The following is a 24,239-nucleotide window of genomic DNA, read 5'->3' as shown; positions in this document are numbered from 1 at the left end:
CTTTGTTGTCGTTATTGTTGTGCTTTTTATAATTCTGCCTCTTGTCAGAATGGTGTTGGGTCGATGCCTCACCTTTATTGTCATGCCAATCCTTCTTCTTTCTTCCACACTCCAACTTCTTCCCAGCTTTAGTCGATGAACGAAGGACTTGCGTTGTGTATCCACTAGTCGCTTGGCCGTCACATACACATCTTCCAAACTCTCAGGATTGCTCATTTTCACTTCGGACTGTGCTCAAAGCTGGAGTCCCACAATAAACCAGTTGAGTTTGTCTTCATCCGACATATTGGGTACGTCTAGCATGAGCTTCTGGAATGTCCTGATGTAGTCTATCAAGGCTCCAGTGTGCTTAAGTTTCAACACCATCTGATAAGCTTGGCGCTGTACATTCCTCGACATAAAGTAGTTTTATAGCTCAATTTTGAAGGATTCAAAGATATCAATTACGCAGTTTCCTCTTTCCATATCGCTTCGTTTCTGTCTTGACAAGGTTATAACATCTCTATCAAGTAGTGCTGTTACTGCCTTCACCCTGAGGTCTTCGGCCAATACATTCTGAATGTCCAAGTAATCTTCCACTTTGAACGTAAAGTTCTCTATAGCTTTGCTATCCCTTGAACCATTAAACTTAGCTACCCTCGTCATATCTATCTTTGATGGCCTATCGCCATTTCCTCCATTTAAGGTAACTGTTCGCTGCATAGTGCAGTTCTTCAACTGAATCCCTCTTACTTCAGTGTACAGGGCTGTCACTGTCGTAGTCAACGAAGTAAACTGTCCCATTAGCAAGTTTACCTGCTCTTAAAGGCTCGTCACCTCGTCGTCCAGGCCTTTGAACGACTCAACTGCGTGTGAAATCACTTCCTCATGCGATGTCACATAAGCCACCAGTCTGTTGACAATCTCGGCCATCTGCTCATGGCCCCGAGGTGAACCCATCTCCTCGGTCTCGACAACTGCCTTTCCTTTGGTGCTACTAAAGTTGTATTGGGGCGCCACGATGTCTTGCTCACAAATCGTGTCCTGTGTCGGCGCGTCTCTCGACATCGACTTCTGAGTCCCTTCTCTATCTCGAGAACGGGCTTTGGTACCACTTGTCACAAGCTTATTTTTTCAATAGGCCAGTGCAGCGCGACGGTCCTTCCTTACCGCCGCAAGCTTTTCGATCGCTCACTTGCTGCTGCAGAAGCTTTGATAGTTGAAAGTGCAAGAAAGCGATAGAATAAAGAGGGAGAGAAATTGCAATCACTCGGAAGTAATCACGAGGGTGAACAAAAGAAAACTCAACGCATTTACATTCATTCCCAATTTTGCCTGCAGGCACATTACAATTTAAATCTATGGGCTAACCCTTCAGGGTATTGATCAACCTGAAACAAAGTACAAGGGTGGCTCAGAGAAAGTTACAAATGACTCGACACCTGACATCAAGACTCAACCAAAGCTAAACAGACTCTAGACACAACTCTACAAAGTAGAGTACAAGGGAACAATGACATTGATAGTATGAAATCTTTTGCCACATTGGGTGTTGCATGAAGATTTAACACTTGTTCTTAGATAAAATAAAAATCTGTACATTAGTATTGCATGCACAATTGAGTTTAGTATCTGGTTTTAAGATTGTGACATTTTTGAATTTTATTTTTCTGTTATATACAGATATGTTTTTATTAGTTTTTGCGATTAAATTTCCACCTCACTTGTTCAATTCCTATTTTGCTTGCCACATCTCACTTCATGGATATGTTAGAATGCGACACTTCTTGCTTCTAGTTCCCACATCATTGCTTCCTAGTCTAGTAACTTTATTCTAGATTGGTTCAGTATACATGTAACACCCCAAAATTTCTAACTTGAAAACTGAGATTTTTTTTTTTTGTAAATGATAAGTAATCTTTTAATTCAAAGCAATAACACAACGAAAAAATATTTAGGTGATCTAAGTTAACCACTCTTGGGCGGGTTACAGGTAACCATACCATTGTAACTATTTGGATCCCATGCCTATTGGATTTGGATCCAATTCATAGACACAGAGTCTAATTAAAATTTCTGAATCCAGATATGATTCATTTCAAACTATGATTGAACTAAAATTGTTTAAACATCAGATTTTTATATTTCCAAACATCCAAAAACAAGGCTAAGAACGAGAAAGATAGAATGTGGTGTTAGGACTCTAATATCACATATTTTCCATGATATTTAATTCGAAAAATATAATTTCTAAATTTTATATTTAATTAAATTGACAAAATTGTGGAAAAATATATTATAGGTGACGTCCGTTGGGTCTGGCCGTGGCCTAGAGCCCACTGACAGGACCTAGTTGAGCTAATCATGATTTGAGAATTTTTTCGTTTATAACCTTTAAATTTGAGCGAAATTCAAGTTAAATTCAGGCAAAATTCAGAGGCGAAAATCAAGTATGTACACCATTAGATGCACCTCATTATACTGATCGCATTGGTGGTATGTTTTTTCGAAATCGGATTACAGTTGACCCGAAAAGCACATTTTTCAAAAATGACCCGCCTCTATTTTTGACTTTTTCTAGATTGGATCCTCTCAATTTGATCTAAGTTAATATGGATTTGGACCCAGTCCATGATCCATGTTAACTATGATATGGTTCAGGTAGGATCCATATGGATTTGGATCTTGGATCCAAATCTAGATCTGAAACCCATCCATAGCAAATTTAAAACTTTAAAATCAATTTATAAAAGAAGATGAGGTAGAGTTCTACCAGAGGTAGAAATCTACCCCATAGAGACTTTCAGAGGGGGCCCGACACCCTTTGGAATATTCTTTAGATTATTAAATAATATAATTAAATAAAATAATTAATTTAATAGATAATGTCTAGAAGGTGGTGTAGAGTTCTACATGAAGTAGAACTCTACCTAGATAAAGCCATCTAGAGGAGACATCACCCCCTTCTAGATTAAGTCAAATAATAAAAAAATAAAGAAAATAAAATATTATATAAGGGGTTGGTCTCTCCCTCTCTCTAGAACTCCTTTTCTAATAGAGAGAGAGTTAGAGAGAGAGAGAGTGAGAAAGGGAAAAAAAGAAAACCCCAAAATCGTGTGAGGAGAGAGAAAGAAAAAAAAGAGAAAAGAAAGAAAAAAATGAAAGAGGGAAAAGATGAGGAAAGAAAAAAGAAGAAAAACCTATTTTTCTTGATACACCCATCGATTTTCCAGTCTTTTTTTCTGAACTTTGATCAAGGTACGGGTTTCTCTCTAAGTTCTTATGGGAAAAAACAGGTATAAATCTGATTTTTTGTATACATATTAGAGGGAAAAGGGGAAATCTGACTTTAAATATATAAACATATATATGTATATATAATGTGAATTATATATATATACATATATATAGGTTTATTTTTTTATGATAGTCGATTTTCCCTGTGTATACAAATCTGAAAATATATTTTAACATATTCCTAATTTGTCGATTTTTATGATTTTGTTTACACATGAGAAAAAAAGCGTGTAGTTAGATTTTCGATTTTTCATGTTCATGCAATTGAAAATATTTGTAGAGCAGGAAGTTAAGGAAGCTGATTGGTGTCTCGAAGAGGATTCAAAATTAATGTGGAATAAGATAGCGGGTGGCATGAGAAAGGTGGCTAAGGAGGTATTGGGTGAGTCTAAAGGCGGTGCACTGCTAGGTAAGGATACATCATGGTGGAACGAGGATGTCAAATTAGCTATTAAGGTTAAAAGAGAGTGTTATAAAAATCTAAGTATGAGTCGTGATAATGAGAATTTGGAGAAGTATATGATAACAAAGAAGGAAGCTAAAAAAGTATTTCGAAACGCGAGGAATAAGGAATATAAGGAGGTTTATGACAAGTTGGATACCAAAGAGGGCGAGAAGGATATTTATAGGCTTGCAAAGATGAGATAGGAAATCGAGGGATCTAGGTATGATTAGATGTATCAAAGATGAAACGCAAAGGGTTTTAGTCAAATATGAGGAGATTAACGAGAGATGAAAAGATTATTTTGATAAGCTATTTAATGGAAGTCATGCTCAGGATCTTTGAGACTTCTCCGTTCCTTTTCATGAGATGAATTGTGACTTCATGCGCAAGATTCAAAACAAAGAAATTGCAAAGGCTTTGAAGAAAATGAAATCAGGAAGGGCAGTTGGCCCAGATGGTATATCTGTCGAGGTTTGGAAATGCTTGTGAGAGAAAGGTTTAGAATGGTTGACAAATATTTTTAACAAGATTTGGCGGACAAATAAGATGCCTAATAAGTGGAGGAAGAGTACTTTGGTGCCTCTATATAAGAATAAGGGTGATATGCAAGATTGCACAAACTATCGTGGTATAAAACTCATGAGTCATACTATGAAACTTTGGGAGAGGGTGATTGAGTCTAGGTTGAGGAAGGTTGTCATGATATAGGAGAATCAATTTGGTTTTATGCCTGGAAGATCAACTATGAAAGCTATATGTAACGCCCCGAAATCTTAACTCAGATTTTTGAGGATTTTCTTTTATACAGCGAAAACCAATCATACCATAGGGCTAAGCATTCCAGAACATTACAGGTGGAGCAAGACCAAAACATTCTTTTTATTTCAAGATCAATGAATATTAAGATCAGAGTCCTTACACTATTCTTGGAACAGTAAATCCAAAATCTCGATCGAAGCCTCATCCCACAGTCGCTCCTAACTCCAATTCTTCACCTGAAATTTATAGGAATTAGACTACAACTGTCTAAGTAAGAAATCCGTAACTTTTAATGTGGTACATCATGAATCCAGTATGTGATATGAGTGTCAAGTATGATGTTCAGTATATGCCAAAAATAAACAAAGGTCTATACTATGACAATCAACAATTTATCAGAAGTTAACTGACAGGTAACATTAATAGCAGTATTTATATATATCCCACCACCACAATATGAATCCACACAATTATTCAAAGAAATGCAATTATGACAATTCATAATTAAGGTATGTATTCACACCACAAGGTACATCCATTATGCATAAAGAAACATTAAACCATACCATGATGCACAATTTTAGTACAACAAGACATTTAACATACATTGAAAGTTAAACATCACGCATCCACCAAAGATATAACAATTAAGGAAAACAAATAATGTATGCATGTTCTAATGCATAACAGGAAAATGCATGACTTATGTGTAATGCATGAATCCTCTTATTATATTTCCTTAAGTTTCCCTTTCCATATGCATGCCCTATTAAATGCATATAATTTAAGTTACTCTTTTTAATTACCGTTGCCCGCGGATACACCAAACGGGTACAAACCCCGAGGTCAAGTAGGTTCCCAGTGTAGCTTAACACACAATTTATATTTTATTACTGGGTTCCAACTTAGCCCTCGACCGATATCAAGAAACAACACCATTCATCGGAACATTAGACCTCCACATCTCATGTCGGGGACACAAGGGACACCCCACACCCACAAGTGTCACTTCCTTGGTACCAAACAAACTCACAACTGTGACTAACACACCACTCCCGGGTAAAGTGGCAGACTCTCCCTAAAATCGTGGTCAGGAGAAGGAACCTCAATATCGGGTTCAGGGGACCAAATTAAGCACACGGAGTTTTGTATCCTTACAGTCTCCCCAAGACCGGATCTCTAAGATTCTCATACTCTAGATGAGATATCCCAGAACGTATATATTACACTGTTCTTATTCATTATCTTTTTATTATGAGCCAATTAATGAGTTTTGCAGTTTCACATGCAAAAACAAGGCAAAAGCTCACATCAACCTCTGCGAGAACCATCACGAGACTCCAGCCCGTGGAAACACATCGAACAGTGTAATATAGAACGATAATATAAAGTATGACTTTTGCGATGCATTTAAACAATTAAAGAAAAAACAAACCCAAACTCAAGGCTCTCTAGGTCTGTGATGATTCATCTAGACCATTGATGCATCGTATGCAAAAACCATAACAACTTGCAATGTATGCAATAATATCAACATGATTCCAAATGCACATTCATTCATACCATTTTAACAATGTGCATGAGCTTCCACAGTCACATGCATGTGTTCACCATCCATGTGTAAGGGCTTTCATGTAATCACTTAACACACATGCATTCATCCTTCATCCATAAGCACATAAGGACATTTATACCTGATTTTACATGCTAAACACACATCGATTTCGTGTATGCACATGTACTCAAAACAAATCCATAAATGCACGATAAATAAACATGTCCCATCAATATAGGCACAGAAAACATTTTCATGTGCTAACATCCACACACATGAACATAACCCAAATTCAGCAATTGAAACTTCAGGGCTGCACACATTCATATCATGTATGCGCCTATATCAAAACAACTTTGCCATGACATATTATTAGACGTCAAATACCTCACCTGTTACAAACTAAAAAGCATGCTAGCAAGTGCACTCATGCAACCCTAACACAATCATAAGCATGTCATATCTCAATCATATGCATCTTCACTACGTGTGTCACCTACATCATATACATGTATTAACCAATGCATATCTCTTTTGAGTGTGGGAGTGTACATGTAAAATTTCATATCCACATCAAGCATACATGCTCAAAGAAAAATGTTAATAACTGAACCATGATCAACTTCATGATTGCACAATCAGTGTATTGAAAGGCTAAAATAACATTTCTCATATACACCAGCAGAAAGATGAGTTTCTGCATATGTTAGGGACGATGGTCAGCTTTACCAAATCCCGAACCCGCTATCCTCCTAGCTAAACATCCAACTAAGTCCCGAAATTTTCTTGTCATATGTTATATCCATTGCTCTCCCTATACTAAACATGAGTACCCACCATAGTTATCTATCTGATAAATATGACCCAATTGCTCTTGTTAACAAAAGTATCATATAACTTAAGATTTTGTTCTAACCGATTTATTTTCAGCTAAATAGCAATTAAACTATCCTGAAATTTGTGGTAAACTATCTTTTTGCTGACAACTGTCCAATCTAGAATGCAGTTAAACACATAATCAGTCTAGAAACACACCTCGGTGGAATTTAAAAGAAATATAACATTTTTTGCATAAGAGTGCAGTATCTAACCGAACTAATTTTAAAGAAAACAGATAACATGTTACTTCTTCAGCCAGATTCAATAATCAGTCACAACCAAAATAGATAAGATCTGATAACAACTCCAAATGTGCCAATATTCAGGTCATTCATGAACTGAAATAATCTCTTACATACAACTAATGTCCACTATTAGAATTAACTGCTAATAGGGTATATAAGAAAAATAACACTGATCTTAAGGATACTCTTTCGTGTTAACATGAAATCGCCATCCCTGGCTAATCCAAAAATAATAAAAGATTCAAAACCATCATGTATAGTTTTAAAGGTGTCGGTTACAATATCAAACACTTTGCATCCACACAACTCATCAATCAAGACGGTAGGCTTAATAATGTATCTTTTTGATTCTCAAACGAGATTAGATAAGCAATAAAACATATACAGATTTGCTTAAAGATTAAAATCAGATATGGAAGTTGCCCATGCAGTTCATCAAGAAACAGGGTTTGATCAAGAAAAGCTAATCTGATCAAGAAAACGCAAGTTAGGGTAAAGTTCAATATATCAATTCTAACAAAAACCACAGACTTCATTTCTATTTGTTTCAGTAGAAATTCGGGTTTAAGGCCTATCAAAAAATCAAATCAACAAAATGGGTACATGAATAAGCACAAGATCAATTTTGTATGTACAATTCTCAAACACCTATCCAAAAACATCGATTCACATGGAACCAACAATGCATGAGAACCATCTCAAATCAATCGACGATTAGCATGAACCAACAACTCAGGAAACTATAACAAATTTATTACCCAAATAAAATCCAGGATTTCTGTAGCAAATAAAGTTGAAACTGGGCATCACACTAAAACAAAAATTTAATTGAACCAAAATACTGATTCTTTCATATGGTTTAACATCCCCCACTTGAACCCAAAATAAACAAATTTCGTTTACCTCTTTCCCTTCGGTATTTAGTTTATCGAGTCCCAAAATAGGAAAACCCCCAAATCAGACACCAAGAATCGAAAAATCCCCTAATTAGAGGATCAATCCGAGGGTTTCTTGGACATCCAACACAACCTGCCGACCCAAGACTCAATCGAACCCTCGGTTCCCTCTCTTTGACAGACCTTAATCGCACACCGATTTCATTCAATACCTACAGAAAAAAAGGTACAAGATCCTACCTTTTTCCGGCGACTGGAGGAGGTGGTTGCCGCGGTTGGGAGGTCACCGGCATCGATTACTCCACTGCGAGGGAGCCGGTGTCGATGTCGCCACTGCCGAGCTCGGGCCGAGAGGGAAATATTGAGAGACCGAGCGTGAGGAAGAGAGGAGAGTGACAGAGACGAAGAGGAGAGACCCCCCTTTAACGCGCTGAACTCCAGCCCCTTCTCTCTGAGAGAAGGGTGGGGTTGGTTACCTTCGGTAACCCCTCCCCCCTCTTTGGCTCTCTTGCAAGGATCGTGCCCTAGGCACGATTCTTGTAATCGGCCCCTATTAAAAAAAAATCGTGTCGGGTACGGGTCTGAACCCCGTGACCCGCTATGCCAGATCCACCTTTTGCGTGGATCCGAGTTAGCCTCTTTAGTGCTAGATCCACAATGAATGTGGATCCGTACAGGATTTTGGGTCCATATGTTGGATCCATTTAGGTCCAACCATGGATCCAACCCAAAAAAATTAATTTTTTTATACTAATTTTATTTTCTTAAAAATACTTTTATTTATTTATTAAATATTGTTATTATACATATATATTGTAATACTCACATATATATATATATATTCCCTTTTTGGATCTGGGTAATAGATCTCGGGTCCAAATGGATAAAACTACTCATCGAATTTTTTTTACGGGTATTACACTATACATCTTCTTAGACAACTTATTGAGAGAAATAGAGAGAGGAACAAAGATTTGCATATGGTTTTTATTGATTTGGGGAAGGCATACAATAGAGTACCTAGGAACGTTCTCTGGTGGACCATGATGAAGAAAGGTGTTTCTCTCAAGTACATTAGTATAATTAAGGATATGTATGAAGGAGTAGTAACCAATGTCCGCACTTGTGGAGGGGTGACAACCAATTTTCCTATAACGGTTGTGTTACATCAAGGATCTGCTTTAAGCCTTTTCCTATTTGCTATAGTGATGGATGAGCTTACGAGATCAATTCAAGAAAATGTGTCGTGGTGTATGTTGTTTGCTGATGATATTGTTTTGATTGGTGAGTGTAGAGCTGGGGTTAATGCTAAGTTAGAATTATGGAGACAGACATTGGAAGCAAGAGGTTTTAAGTTGAGTAAGAGTGAGACAAAATATATGGAATGTCAGTTTAGTAAGTAACGAAGTAGTGATGGAAGTGTAGTGAAGTTTAGTGTGCAAGAAATTCCGGTGGATGATTGTTTCAAATATTTGGGATCTATCATTCAAAAGTATGGAGAAATTGATGGAGATGTAAATCAAAGGATGAAGGTTGAGTGGATGAAATGGAAAAGTGCAACTGGAGTGTTGTGCGATCGTAGAATGCCATTGTGGTTGAAGGGAAAGTTTTATACGACGACTATTAGGCCCGCTTTACTATATGGTACGGAATGTTGGGCTGCCAAGAGACATCATATTCAAAAAATGAGTGTAGCTGAGATGCGTATGCTTAGATGGATGTGTGGAAATACAATAAAAGATAAGATTCGGAACAAGGAGATACGTAAGAAGGTAGGCGTTGCACCTATTGAAAATAAGATGAGAGAGAATCGTTTACGGTGGTTTGGACATATTCGGCGAAGGCCTAATGATGCTCCAGTTAGAAGGATGGAGAAATAGGAAAATATATTAGTTAAAAGAGGTCGGGGTAGGCCTAGGAAGACATGGATGGAGATGATAGGAAAGGATATGAATGCTTTGAACCTCACCGAGGACATGGCATTGGATAGAAATGATTGGAGGAGAAGGATTCATGTGGAAGACCCAGAATGATTTTCTTTTTTGGTTCATAACTTCATATTGCCGACCCCAATTCTTTTGGGATGAAGGCGTAGTTGTTGTTGTTTTATGCAATTGAGAATATGCGTGTAAATCAGATTGTCGATTTTCTTGATCATGCATCGGTAAATAAGCATATGTTTCAAATCTGTCGATTTTATTAAATATGTATTTGAATGTTTATTTGCAAATAAGTTTTTATCAATGTTTTATGCAAGTGTATGCTGGTTATATATATGTTTATATATTCAGATTGGTCGAGTTTCTTACTCTTGAAATCTAGATATATGTATTTATATATATGTTTATGATTTGCCAAGTTCTCATGCTTGTGCAAATCTGGAAATTTATGAATATATATATATATATATATATATATATATATATATATATATATATGTATATATATTCCAGGTTTAGCCGATTCTTATAAACCTGAATGTATTTTTGCGTTTCAGTTCTCCCGACCTTTATGTTCATGAACTTGAAAAAGAATATAAAGATTGATATCAGTTCATATTTGCTGTTTTTTTTTAGTTGTATACATAACTCAACTTATTGATCTTTCTGCGTTGTAGCTGAAATATTTTGCTTGATTCCGATTTTTGCTAAGTGACGTATACAGGCATATGAATATGTTGGTTTAGGACAGATCTGCCGATTTTCTCATATGGGCAAATTTGGACAGATCTGCCAATTTTCTAATGCGGTCTAATTTGGACTGATCTGTCAACTTCTAAATGTGCACAGTTCTGGTCCAAATCTACCGAGTTTCATGTATGCAATTCTGATCAGATTTGCTAAGTTTCATAGTATGCAATTTTGATCAGATTTGCCGAGTTTCATAGCATGCAATTCTGATCAGATTTGTCGAGTTTCATAGTATGTCAATATGATCAGATTTGTCGAGTTTCATAGTATGTCAATATGATCAGATTTGTCGAGATTTATGTGTATGCAAATCTGATCAGACTTGTCGAGTTCCATAAGTCAAAAAGTTCAAAATTCAAAATAGACTACATCTAATCTTGCACAGGTCAAAACCTAAGCCATTAAGTTATAAAGCCTCGAGTCTTCCAACCAGCCACTCTCACGCATCATTGAGCTCCTGTGCCTAAAAAACAGTTTTAGAAAATGTGTAAGAACCGTAGTCCTCATACAAATTCTTCTAAAAATCCAACAGTAAGAAGATAACATAAATTAAATCATGCACAAATTTAAGAGAAAATCACAAGCAATAATTTACCAGAACTAACTTACCATTCAAGCATACAACAATATCATGCTAAATTAAATATTTATGAATGCATGAAACTAATGCTGAACAGTAAAGGATGCATGAATCAATTCTCATGCATCAATAACCTCTTAAGTTATATATTAGAGTTGCTTTTGCATGCATGTCCTTATTAAATGCATACAAAATTAATTTTTACTTTTTTTTATAAACCCGCGGATACTCAAAACAGGCAAAGTTCCTGAAGTTTAAGGTAGTTCCCAATTATATGTTAATACACAATTTGTATTTTAAATACTGAGTTCTACAATTGTTTCCAGACCGATATCAAGAATCCTCATTATCCATCAGAATATTAGGAATCCCCAACTAATGCCGGGACATCAGGGAAAATCCACAACCATTAGCGTCATTTTCTTGGTATACCAATAACTACACCCGAGTCAAGATCACCTCCAGGCAAAGTGGATGTAAACTCCGTGAAACTGTGGTCGGGAACATGATCCTCACATCGGGTTCTTGGGGACAACAATTGCACCCGAACTTTTAGTATCCTAACGGTCCCTCACAACCATCATCCAAGATTCCCACACTCTAAAAAGGATATCAAGAGCATTATTATACTATTTGGTCTCTTTTACCATTTTAATAAATTACAAGTTCTTTACGCAAGAATAATTATGCAAATCCATATGCAATAACAATTTCGGGCCCTTGCCCTAACAATTCAATAATGTAATTAATTTTGAAAAACCAATAATTTTCAGAAATCATTTTGCAATGCATAAACAGTTTCAGTAGCACATGAGCAACACATGCTCCTGGCGTACATTAGCCCCACAGTGGTTCACATACAACCACTAATAAATCTAAAAAATAATTCAATCAATTGTAAAATTTCAGTGAACATAAAACATACACAAATTTATGTTCATAATGCATATTTAAAAAAAAAAAAATGAATGCGCATTTGACCAAGCACCTACATATGTTTATAGAAAGCTTACAAACCCACATACATATACATATACTTATGTTGTACGCCAATCCGAAACCAGATTGCCCACAGGCTGTGTAAATATGTACATGTGATAACAATCCTCATGTTATAATGTGCTTGAAACTGGTGCACATAAGTGAGCAGCATGATGAATATCGATGCTGTGATTGTTGCATACATATATGCAGCAATACGCATACTCTATGCTTGCTGTCGCTGCATACATATATGCAGCAATAATCCCTGTTGTCGCTGCACATATATGAGCAGCGAATCACAGTCCAAGTGCCTGATGTCACTGCATGTATATGAGCAACGATACACTGTCCATCTATGTGCTGTCGCTGCACATATATGGGCAGTGAATGTCCATCTATATGCTGTCACTGCACATATATGGGCAGTGACATGCTGTCCAGTTATGTGCAGTCGCTGCACATATATGGGTAGCAACATGCTGATAATATGCACGCTGTCGTGGCTCAGGTAAGAACAACAAGACATATCTGCTCATGCACAAGTTCAGTAGAAAACAAAACAACCATCATAAATGTTTCAAACTCATGCATATGATCGACATACATCAACATATCTAATCCGTATTCATGCACATGGTCAGCAGACTGCAAACTTATCTGTTTATGATCAGGTTTATGCATATGATCAACAAACTACAACTATCTATTTATGTAAAACCCATGTAAAAAAAAAATCGGACCTGGTTCGGGTCTGGATCCGACCCGGACCCGTTCTCGTTAGGATTTTTTTTTTAAAAACCCGACGCATCTCCCCTGTGCGCCGCATTCCACCCGCGCCGCTCCACTCCCTCGACAGGATAAGGGAAAACCCTTGAGGGTTTCCCCGAATGTCGCCCCTCCCCGAGCTCTTTAAGAGCGTCGCGGGAGGGGAGGATAGAGGCACCGACCCCCTTCTCGTTCCCTACGGGCGACAGCCTCGCCAGCAACCCCGACCGACACTTCCCTGTCGCCATCCACCTCTCTCCCTCTCTGCGGCGCATCCCAATCGGCACCACCAATGCTCGCTAGCGCCAACAACCACCCCAGTCCGGCAACCTCTGGCGAGACCCTTCGAAGAAACCCCTCTCTGTCTTCCGTCCCTTTTCTCTCTCGTAGCTGGGTTCTCCAGCAACACTGCCGCCCCCTTTTTTCTGAAGATCTCGGACGATAGCCCGACGCCGGTGGTTTCCCTCTGTGCCGCTCTGCTCCTCTCATCTCCTTGCGAGCTTTGGCGGCATCACAGTCGATCCAGGGTTCCTTCCAGCGAGCTCCCCTCCGGCAAGCTGTTGCCGGCAACCGTGCCATCTCCCTCAGGTAACCCGATCTCTCTCCCCCTCTCTGGGATCTATCCGACGACAACATCGCCGATCCCCTTGCACCCTCACTTCGACTTGTTTGGTAGGCATGGGCTTCAACCCCTGCCGTCTGTCGCTCCCGTCAGGCAGGGGCCAAGGCCCTTGCCGTGTGCTTGTTTCGATAGGCAGGGGCCTCAATCCCTGCCATTTGGGGTTTTTATCATGCATGGGCCTCGACCCATGCCGTGCGTCTTATTCCGTCAGGCACGGGCCTTGGGCCCTGCTGTTTGATGTTTCTAACAAGCAGGGGCCTCGACCCCTGCCATGCACCCCCCTTCCGGCAGTGGGCTTTGCCCCTGCCACTCGCTCTCTGGCAGATCTACAGGGTCTGAGTCCCTGCCAACTGAGTCCTTTCGGTGGGTCGACATGGGTTGAGCCCCTATTGCCTCCTATGATTTCCAACTATCGGCAGGAGCTAAGCTCTGCATTTTTCTGCCTTCTTGCAGGTGGCAGCAGCCTAGTCTTTGCCTCTGTCCGCGATGTCAGAAGATGGGTGGAGGGTCGGGCCCCTACCACCTTCTGTCATCGCCAAGTGCACTAGCGGACCGACATCCCTTGTCTAATGTCGGGTTGGATCAGGATCACAACCGAGTCCACCAAGCCCTTTCTATTTCTTATTTGAGTTGCTATTTATTTGTTCTTCACAGATTGCACGACGGAGCACGCTCGCGTCCTGCGACCCGAGACGTACATTACTACGTACAACAACGTGTACAACCTTGAAACCCTCAAGGTAGGGGAAAGTTGCGCAAAAAGGGCAGTAGATGAACTGAATTAAGTTGAAATAATTAATAGTCATTCTAGAGATGCCTAATCGTACTTTATTTCCTTCTTGTACTTCTCTGCTTTGCGTATTTACTTGCCTGCACGCTTATTGGTTGATATATGGTTTCGTACCTCATGCCTTAGTTACACATTTACTTGATTGCTTAAATATTTGACTGATGTATGGTTTCGTACCTCATGCATTATTTACATATTTACTTGCTTGTTTAGATATTTGATCGATGTACAAATTTGTACCTCGTGCATTTTACTTATACATCTTTCGCTCGAGGTGTGATTTTTGCATATCGAGTATTGCTTAGTACTTTGCTATCACGCTATAATGTTCCCATGCTCACAGTTATTGTATACAAGTCGATGCAACCTTTTATATATCCTATTTTTGTTAATTTACGAAAGATGCGAGTTGCGCTTGTGCGCAACAGTTCCTCTTAAAAGGATTCCTTATGCGAATCCAGTTTTCAAATGCACCATTTTGTAAAAGCGAAAATTTGAAAGTCTTGCAGATTGCGAAACTGCAACGAAGTTTTTCAAGACAACACTTTCGAATAGAATGTTTTACAACTATAAATTGATATTTTGAGATGATTTAGAAACTCTGAAAAGGGTTACAACTTATCAAGGTCGAAACCTTGCAAAGCAAACTCGAAAGTTTTGGGAATTGCAATATATCAGGCAAGTCTCTCAAATAGCCGTGTCTTTAGAGAACGGAAGCAAGATCCGCGACGATCCCCTGCATGCGATATTGTCACTTCAAAAGAGTGATTCGAGGCAAATCTCGTATCGTGCAAGATGCCATTGTGTTAATATAAATTAAGAGACTTGATCTTATCAAACTGAGTAATTATTGTATCACTTCTCTTATAAAGGATAAATGTTGGGGGTTTCTTTTGAGAAACCATTTTTCCTTTTATCGTAGTTGTACCTTTTAACAGGTATGGCTGTACCTTTGAACATGTACGTCACATTGGTGTTACGATGATCGGATGAGAGGTTTGGGGTAACCTCGAATCATGTTTTGGCACCTTATTTTAATCATGTAATGTTGATGATCGCCTAACAGGCAAGAGACTCGTGAGGGTCTAAAGGACCAGAGCATGACAAATATGAAATTGAGTGATTATACTGTGTACTTTTACAAAACAGATGTGTTGGGGATTTCATATGAGAAATGCTTCTACCTCTCATCGTGATTGTACTTTTGAACAAGTACGTTGCGTATTTCGATGAGTAAGATGAGAGGTCTATGTTTACCTCGAACGTGCAATGACGCGTATAACACACATAATGGTGATGGTTTCGCCTTTACAGGCAAGATGCTAGAGTGGGTCGAAAGACCAGAGCATGTAGAACGGGGCGGCGGTTAAGAAACCCCTGTCGTGCTCGTTCAACATGGTTCGTCAAGAGAGAGGATATATGATACAAAACTCTGATGGAAAGGTCCTTTAATGGCAGTTATGGGCAAAAGACTCGGATTCCCCAGTCATCGGAGGCAGGGAAAATGGGCTACAAATAGTAGCTTACAGTTGGATGCATCCACCGACCACCTATGCCTTTGGGGATTTACTCTCTTGGTCACTGGCCATCCTCTTAGGAGCGGACTCAGTCAACCATCCGGGTTATCTAAAACACAGAGCATAATAAACCCCTAGACTGGTCTCGACTATTTCTACGTTTCATGCCTTGCGCGTACCCGCCTGACCAGCTAATATCGAAACATAAGATAAACTATTTACATTATCGAGATATGCATGTTGTGACATGACTTGCTTGTTTAGTTCAGTATTTTACTCGTTGAATTATGCACGCTTATTGTAGCGTTACACTAGTTTCTTGTTAGTAATAACTGGTTGCTCGTGCTAGTTAAATGCTTATGATAATAGCATTATGCTAGTTGCAATATGACACCTATGACATACTTTACTACTTGGTCGAACTATCCTGACTTGTTAATGTGACTGCTTACAGCTCGAAATCCATGAACTGTTTATAACTAGGGCTAATGGAGTTGCCTGTCTTATTAGTTGCTTACAACTTGTGATTAGTATAACTATTGTTGTATGATTGCTTACCGCGTGCAACTTTTAAACTGCTTGTTGTGCAATTGATTGCACCTTATGAGTTAGGTAGTTACTTGCCGTAAAATTTTGTGAACCTTCATTTGTTTACATATTCAAATGTTCATATTAGAAATGCATACTCATTTGTATAGTCTATTGCACCTGCCAAATATAACTTATAACTTGTTTTGATTGCTTATTTCAGTTCTATATTGACTCTCTTGTGCACCTACCAGTTTTTCGTGAAACTGACCCATTTATGGGCAGGTGGTGTACAGGTGATACAGCTTGCGATGACACGATGACATGATGAGATCAAGATGAAGTTTTTTCCCTAACGTTTCGCTCTTGAGGACATGTTGGTAAATTTGGTATAAAGTGTCTTTCAAAAATTCTCTTTTAATTAAACCTTGAGTTACTAAAACTGTTATACTAAACTTTTTTTTGGTTTCAATAAATATAATGAGTTGCAAATCTGATGTACAAATTATCAATTATTGAAACTGCATTATAAAACCATATGATTTCAATGGTTATGCGAAATTCGACAAAAGAAAGTTTACGCTGTAATGCGCTCAAGGTCTATTGACTTGTTTTGAAAAATATCATTTTTCGCTGAATTACTATTTAAACTCTGATAATCATATGTTTTCAAAAGCTTTCTAAATTATTCTAAAAGTTACAAGTCTTGGATTTTTGGGCGTTACAATTTATGATCAGATTTATGCATATGATCAACAAACATGCAAACTATCTACTTATGATTAGATTTATGCATATGATCAACAAACAACAAACTTAGCTATTTATGATCAGATTCATGCACATGATCGGCTGGCAGCAAAATATATATATTTATGATCAAATTCATTCACATAATCGCAAACAACAAACTTAACTACTTATGATCAGATTCATGCACATGATTAGTTGACAACAATATATATTTCTGATCAGATTCATGAACATGATTGACAAACTTCAAACTTAGTTACTTATGATCCGATTCATGTACATGATCGATTGACAACAAAATATATATATTTATGATCAAATTCATGCACATGATCGACAATCTGCAATATATATATGTCTCAAACTAAATAGTACCTAGGAAACCCAGCCTATATCGTGATATAAAAAGGGTAAAAAAAGGTATTATAAAAAATGAGTATAGTTGGATTAAAACATAGACCCCAAAACTGGTTTTGCAAGAAAGAAACACAAGTTTTTTTTCTAAAATTTCAATCTACGAAAAACATGTATATGTTTAGGAAACCCTATTTTTCTTTTAAACCCTAAACCTATGCTTGAATCAACTTACACTAACTCCCTTCCTATTCAGATTTGGAGAGGAACCCATACCTCGATAATTGTTCTCACAAAAAGCTTAGAGGAAGGAGGAAAACGTTGAAGATGCATCTTCTTCTCTCTCTCTTTCTCTTTTCTTCTTTCTCTTTTCTTTCTTTCTCTCTCTCTCTCTCTCTCTCTAGGGGAGGATTTCTAGAGAGAGAGACACCTTTTTATAAAATAAGAGGTCTCTAGAGCGGGGTGACACCCCCTTCTAGATATTTAAGCTCTAACAAACATTATCTAATATATATTATATTTGATTTTTTATTTTTAAAGTCTTATCCGGTGGAATATTCCATATTAAGGGGAGGGGACACCCCCTTCTGGAAAACCAAGTGGGGTAGAGTAGAACTCTACCTCATCCTTCTCATTTAAATTCATGTTTTTATTTTTAAAGTTTTAAATCCATTTTAGTTTTAAATTGTTATGGATGAATTATGGATCTAGGTTGAACTCATGATCCAAATACATATCCAAATCCAATTGGATCTCAACCCAGACTGGGTCCTAGTCAATATAGATCCTGGACTGGGTTCAGATCCATATTAACATCGGTCCAACGAAGCGGGTCGAGTCCGATCCAAACCGAAAAGACCCAAAGATAGAAGTCGGTCAATTTAGAAAAATACATTTTTCTATCCAACCGATATCCGATTTTGATAAAATAGATCTCCTATAAGATCTACGTTCAGAAACAGATCTAACTATGGTCTTAGATTTATTTTACTCTCGAATTTTGCTTAAATTTAACCTGAATTTCGCTCTAGTTTAAAGGTTAAAAACAAATAAATTCATAGATTTTTTTTCATATCATATAGAGACCTTATCGATGGGCCCTGGACCATATCTAGACCCAGGTTCACATCAACCCATATTTAATATTTTTCCATAATTTTTATCATATTAAATATAAATATTTAATTTTTAAATTATATTTTAAATTACACATAGTCATTAATATGTTAAGCCAAAAATCGATATGGCATAATACATCACATATTAGCCAAATCTATATGGGCATAAAGAAATAAAGCAAAGAGGACATGAAATTAACATATATAATTATTACTATGTTAAGCCAAAAATCGATATGGCATAATAAACATATATTAGCCAAAAATCGATATGGGCATGAATCCATAAAGCATAGGGGAAGTGAAATCTATAATCGTTAACATGTTTAAGCCAAAAATCAATATGGTCTAATAAACACATATTAGCTAAAATCGATATGGGCATGAATCCATAAAGCATAGGGGAAGTGAAATCTATAATCATTAACATGTTTAAGCCGAAAATTGATATGGGCATGAATCCTTAGAGCATAGAGGAAATGAATTTTACATGCATAATCATTATCATGTTAAGCCAAAAATCAATATGGTCTAATAAACACATATTAGCTACAATCGATATGCACACATATAAGAAAAAAAGAATCAAAACATGTTAAACCAACAATTGACATAGGCAACATGCATCTATTAATTAGGCAATTATGCTAAGCAATGAAATTAACATAAATAATATATATAGCTTAGGATCCCCTACCTTGTTAGAAGCTTTAGGAAAAATATCACCAAAATGCTAGCCTATTCACACTTGCTCTCAAATTCCAAGAGCTCCTAAAGCACCCAAGAGAGAGAGAGAGAGAGAGAGAGAGAGAGAGAGAGAGAGAGAGAGAGAGAGAGAGAGAGAGAGAGAGAGAGAGAGAGAGCAACCAACAAGAAGAATAGTAGTGAAGATAGAGGGAGGGGAGTGAGGCTATTTATAGCCACATGGGGGTAGATGTAGGGTGGAGATTTAATTAGATGAGTGGCTCATAATTAGCCACTTAATGGGTTAGTTAGGGTTTAGTTTCTAGGTCTTTCTTCTTTTTTTAAAGTAAGAGAGAAAGAGGGTGTCGATTAAGAGGGGAGGGAGAAGGGAGCCCATGTGCCCCACATGGTCATGTGGTAATGAATATTCCCCACTTGCAAGGGGATCTTGGACTTAAAATTTCTAAGTCCATTCCTTTTCTTGCTTATTTCTTTTCACCTCACCCCACTAGAATGCTCTAATGGGTTCCTCCTTAAACCGATTGCCATATGGATCCCTCTTGGGATCCAAATCCAACGTGGACCCCTGGATTTTATAAGGGTATTATGAAATCCAAAAATGTTAAATTAAATCTAATTGAATGCTAATTTTAATCTAGCAATTGAAATGTCAATTTAAATCATAGCAGACTAATGAATATCCATTTTAATTTTTTTATCAAGGACATATTAATTAAATACAATTCAACAGGTGATTGCCAATTAATTAAATAATTAAATACTTAGATGCCAATTACATATAATCGATAGACATGTAATTAACCAAGGTAATGTTTTTTTTTATTAACGTTGAAAATTTGCGAATGTTACAATACAGGCTCCTTCGATATATGAAAATAGAGATTTTCTCCCAAAAGGTTGTGCATTTCTTGTGCTTTCTCTTGCATTCAAAATTAAACTCGGTATCAATTTCACAAGTTTATGTTACCACAAAAGGTGGTGCCCTCATGATTGTGCATGATATATGACACTTGAGAAGCAAGGGAATCCATGGATCACCTTCATCATTTATTTAGAAATGGAAAAATAATTGCTTAGTGTAGATGCAGCATCTTATTTTATGTGCCACTATCTCTTGTCTTTACCGAGCTAACACAACTTTGATCCACAGGAGCTGGATGGAATAATCATCTGCACTATTTCAAGTGCTGCAGATTTGGACAAAAAGGATTTGCATGCTTTCATGAAAGTCTTTCACGAGACTTCTCAATGCTCAACACAGGTCATGTTTTCATACATCTATGAACCTAATCTGGATCCGGACCTTCTTCTGACAGCAATCATAGTTCCCAGGTAAGGATTTTTTCCTACTACTTTAAATAGTTCCTTGTCAAGGACACATTTAATCTCACTTGGAGTTAGACTCGTGGTGGTCATGTTGCAGATGTTACACTTTCTTTATTTTTCTAATAATTGCCTTGTTATGTTCTTCAGTCTACAGGATGGAAAAAAAAAGGTCCCAAATATCGATGAAGATTGTCTGGAAAGTATAAAAATATTTATAGAAAGGGCTTTTTTTTTCAAAGCAAAATATCAATAGAATATCACCACGGACTTTGTATCTAAAGTGCGAGATATTTTATTTTCTCCTTGAGTTCGATCTTATTGTTTGTTAAATAGAAATATAGAATTAGTAAACATAGACCAAACATCAACAAAAGGCAACACAATCAGAAGTGTTTAAACTTAAGAAGCTCTTTAAGCCAAAAGCCAAATATACAACCAAGCTGTGGCTATCCCAACAGCATAAAAAATTGTATAAAAGAACTTCAATGGACTCTGGCTGTTTTCAAGGGGATTCTTTGTTCTCTAGATGAAATAATTGCTTGTTGCTGTTTAGGTCAATTCTGTCTTGGAAGTAATGACTATGATATTACGGGATCTTTCATGTGACAGCTCAGCTTTTCACTTTTTGATATCTAGTTTATGTTTGCTTTGTTTATCAAAACAACATGATTCATCATTCATCAATTCAAGCATTTGAATTTTTACGAGTCCCAGTAACTCCTGACTGCATGTGTATTCTTAAACACAATAGTGATGCCTATGCTGTTAGTTTGTGCAGTGGGCATTCGATACATGTTATGTATGTCATTTAGCATTTCTATTATCATTCCTTGGGATAGCACTTTACTTTTTGTGTTTTGTATTTTTGTTCATGTGGTATTTGTAAATGTGGTTATGCCCATTGTCCTGGTTATAGTTTCTGGAAGCACCTCTCTAGGTTTGGAAGCATGCTTTCAAAGTGGGAAGCACCAGAAAACTCACTTCCCCTTAGTGGGGAACATGCTTTTGGCATAATGAGTAACATGCTTCCCACTTGCTTCCCCTGCACTTCCTGTCGCTTCTAACTCACTTTCAATGTTTTTCATATTATTGTATATAATTTTCACTATGTTGATTTTGCATCGCTTTCTACTTGTTTGACATTTCCAATTTGCTTCCATTGTTTTTCCACCTCTTCTTGCACATTTCTTCTTTTGCTTCCTCACAATCACTTAAAAAATGTATCCCGTCTCGTGCTTCGTACTACTTTCTAACTACATATTCCAGAGCACTAGACACCAAGCCCTTAAAAGGCGTAGTCAGTGCTAAGGCTGGTAAACGAGCCAAACGAACTGAACAGAGGGTGTTCATCTTCGGCTTGCTTCTTGTGTCCTGCCAAGCTGAGCTCGCTCATGAAAAGCTTGAGATAAACGAGCCGAGTACGAGTTGACTTGTTTACAAAAAAATAAATCTTTCCAAAGTTGAAAACAGTAGAATTTGGACCCTAAAGTTACTAAGTCAAGCTCAAACTGGCTCATTTACAAAGTTAATAATTGTTTCCAACTTGTAAGCAATAGGATTTGAAGTCTAAACTTACTGTTTGCAAGCCAAACACTTCAACCATCTTCACTCTATGATATAAAGCATATGTAAAATATATTTATTATTAATTAACGCGCTTACACAAGTCAAGCAATGCTTACCATTGATTGTGCATGCTCAAGCTTGCTGCCTATTTCACAAGTTTGAACAAGCACTTTATGAGCTGAGCCATGAGTGTCTCATCTTGTTTTCCAGCCCTAGTTGGTGCCTAGGTGGGACTAGCTGGCCTAGTCAGGAATTAAAAAGAAAAAGAGTAAAAACAAACAAAAAATTTACATAAATTGATAAAATCAATAAAAACCTTATTCTACACAAATTAATCAACAAAATGATTATTAATGAAAGTGTAGCATATCCTTGCACATGTAAAAATTGTAATCTTGCATGACATAAAAAAAGTTAAGCAATTGAAAGAAACCCACATAATTACATTAAAATCTTAGGCCCTGACAATGTTAACATTCAAGTTGGTCTAACATGCTTAGTTTATGATACATAAAAGATCACATCTGATATCCGAATGTTCTTATTTTCTAAAATCAAACTCGTAATGCGCTAAACTTAACCACTTAAAACATGTTGGCAGTATATCGTCAGCATTTCATAAACAGTTCATGATACTAATTTGATAAAACAGAGTAATTACAAGAGAAAATCACAAGGGATCAAAATACTAATAACCAAAACAGATCAATTACAAGAGAAATTACAAAGAACATGATACTAATTGCTGAAAAAGGGGAAAACAGAGCAAAGAGATAATAATTTAAAAGCAATTACAAGAGAATTGTTAAGATATGTTAAAGATATACATATATGTTTATGTATATTTATTTTGCTGTAAACCGAAATACCAATCAAGGGTATTTTGGTATTTCACTGTAATAGGCGTCAGCCCAATAGGGGCTGACTTTTCCCTTTTTTATTTCTTCTTTTTACTTTTCATTTTTTTTTGTTTTTTCTTGTAATCTTTGGAGCAGCTCCAAAATAACTGTTGGAGCTGCTCCCAACGGTCATAAATCTGACCGTTGTGAGCAGCCCAACAGTCACTTTGGGCTGCCCCAAGTGGCCTCTTTTATTATAAATAGGCCTTGAGGGCCTTGTATTTCTTCAACACTCTTATGAGTGATTATATGCAATAACAACATTCTTTAGACCTTTGTGTGGGTGGTTTGGTGATTCAATCAAGCATTCCACTTGATTGAAGGTGTGTTCTTGCATGTGTTTTGGATTCTATCCATTTCATTACATGGTATCAAAGCTTTGGTGTTTCAAAGGGCATTTGTTAGATCTCCAAAAAGGCCTTGTATCACATTCTTTTTGTCTCTTCCTCATCTTCTTTTGTTGTTTACTTTTTCTTGTTGTAAATGGAGAATGAGAGGGAAGTGATTGTCTCCATTCCCATACGCCTAAATGACACTAACTATGTGATGTGGGCATCCATAGTTAAACATAAAATATGGGAAAAGGGGCTTTGGGGGTTGGTTGACGGCACCGACAAGGAGCCTAAATTCATCCTTACAAAGTTGGAAAACAGAAAAGAAGTTGCCCTTCAAGGAGAGGCAATGACTAAAGCCGTTTTCGAATATGAGAAAAGATGGAAGGAATGAAGGATGGGTCATTCCAAAATTATTGGATGACTCATCAATAGTGTGAACATTCACAAATGTTCTAGTTTAGCGAAGTTTGACTTCGCTAGTAATGCATGAAAATACCTTAAAAATATGTATAGTCTTAAGGATATTGCGTATATATGTAATGTTCAAAATAAAGTGAGGACAATGACTCAAGGAGAGATCAGTATAAGAGAGTACTACAATTCACTCTCTCTCCTTTGGGATGAATTGACTCTTCTTGAGCCAAACTGGCAT

General features: G+C 37.2%; 1 protein-coding gene across 2 annotated transcripts in view; it reads left to right on the top strand.

Moving 5' to 3' along the window:
• Positions 1-24,239, top strand: part of ARC3 (GTP binding protein) — a 181,378-nt gene that overhangs the window by 109,630 nt on the left and 47,509 nt on the right. For both annotated transcript variants that reach the window (XM_090008728.1, XM_090008727.1), the window contains exon 9: positions 20,612-20,793. In XM_090008728.1, coding sequence (XP_089864854.1) covers positions 20,612-20,793 — 182 coding nt within the window. The remainder of the gene's footprint in view (positions 1-20,611; positions 20,794-24,239) is intronic.

This window comes from Nuphar pumila, chromosome 6 (genome assembly GCF_984573655.1).
Source record: "Nuphar pumila chromosome 6, dmNupPumi1.hap1.1, whole genome shotgun sequence".
NCBI lineage: Eukaryota > Viridiplantae > Streptophyta > Magnoliopsida > Nymphaeales > Nymphaeaceae > Nuphar > Nuphar pumila.
Note: the sequence above shows the minus strand (reverse complement) of the source record. Positions and strands in the feature narration are given on the sequence as shown.